This window comes from Carlito syrichta, unplaced genomic scaffold (assembly GCF_000164805.1).
Source record: "Carlito syrichta isolate Samal-C Ts95f unplaced genomic scaffold, Tarsius_syrichta-2.0.1 Scaffold288649, whole genome shotgun sequence".
Lineage (NCBI taxonomy): Eukaryota > Metazoa > Chordata > Mammalia > Primates > Tarsiidae > Carlito > Carlito syrichta.
Window position 1 is genome coordinate 60,532 of NW_007232745.1, and position 1,215 is coordinate 61,746.

The 1,215-nt window shown below is 70.8% G+C and overlaps 1 protein-coding gene across 1 annotated transcript in view; it reads right to left on the reverse strand.

Moving 5' to 3' along the window:
- Positions 1-500, reverse strand: part of LOC103255894 (kelch-like protein 14) — a gene marked incomplete at its 3' end in the record, with an annotated part of 29,236 nt that extends 28,736 nt beyond the window's left edge. The window contains exon 1 of the mRNA XM_021710349.1: positions 5-500. Within this exon, the coding sequence (XP_021566024.1) occupies positions 5-456 (452 nt within the window). The remainder of the gene's footprint in view (positions 1-4) is intronic.
- Positions 501-1,215: the final 715 nt, after the last annotated feature.

The window sequence follows — 1,215 nt, forward strand, 5'->3', positions numbered from 1 at the left end:
CAGGGACAGGGTCACGTTGGCCGTGTAGAGGTACTCGAGCACCAGGCGCAGCCCGATGGACGAGCAGCCCTGCAGCACCAGGTTGTTGATGGCCCGGGGGCTGGTCAGCAGCTTGTCGTCGGGGGAGGAGGAGGGAGTCCCGGGCTCCTCCTGCGGCGGCGGCTGCGGCTGCTGTGACGGCGGCTGCGGCTGCGGCGGCTGCGGCGGGTCCTTGGGGGCCCCCAGGCCGTCCTGGCCGCCGACCCCTCCCCCGAGAGGGGGGTGGCTGGAGAAGAGCGATCGGAAGTACTGCGAGCAGGAGGCCAGCACGGCCTTGTGGCAGTGGAACTGCTGGCCCTGGGCCGTCAGGGTCACGTCGCAAAACAGCTGCTTCCTCCACAGCAGGTTGAGGCCGTGCAGCAGGTTGTCGCTGTGGCTGGGGTCGAAGGTGGAGGTCCTGTCCCCGGATCTGGACATGGCGAGCGGACTCGGCGCACCTGGCTTTAAACCCTCCTCCGACCTGGCAGACGGGTGGGGGATGGGAGGGAGGGGACGAGGGTGGCGGAGGGGGTGGGTGGGGTGTGGTCCGGGCGGGGAAGGGTGTGGAGGGGAGGGGAGGGCGAAGAACAAGAGTCAGTGCTCGGCTCGGCTCGCTCCGGGCGCGCTTCGGACCCCGACCTCTGGAGGAAGGTCTGAAGACACCAGATGCGTCCGTGAGCGCCACCAGAAGGGCCCTGTCTGGGGTCCGGGCGCCGGTTCCGTCCCCGATACTCCTCGGATCGCCCCCCCGCACACTTGGCCCCTCACTTTCCTAACGCCGCCTGGGCCCGGCCCTCGGCGGCGACAGCGGTGGCCGCAGCGACGGCAAAGCGGCGGCTGAGGCCGAGACGCCTCGTGGGCTCGTGTCCATGCCGGGCCGGCGGAAGGGAAAGGCCCGGGAGTGGGGAGCCGGGGGCGCCCCGAAAGCGCAGAGGCGACCGACGGCGACAGTTCCAGGTCAACTTGCGCCCGAAGCTTTGGCCCAGTTTGGGGGCGGGGGGGGGCGGGAGGGCGAAGGAAGGCGGACAAGCGCGCGCGTGGGCCAGCCTTAGCCCTCCACCAAAGCTGGGGACCCCTTCGGTTCTCCTCGCCGCCCCGAGAAACTCCGAGGCCAACCGTCTGCGGGAGGAGATAAAGCCCTTTCTTCTCCCGGGAAAGCGCAGCGGAGCGCGGTGAGGACCCGCTCGGCGGGCTCGG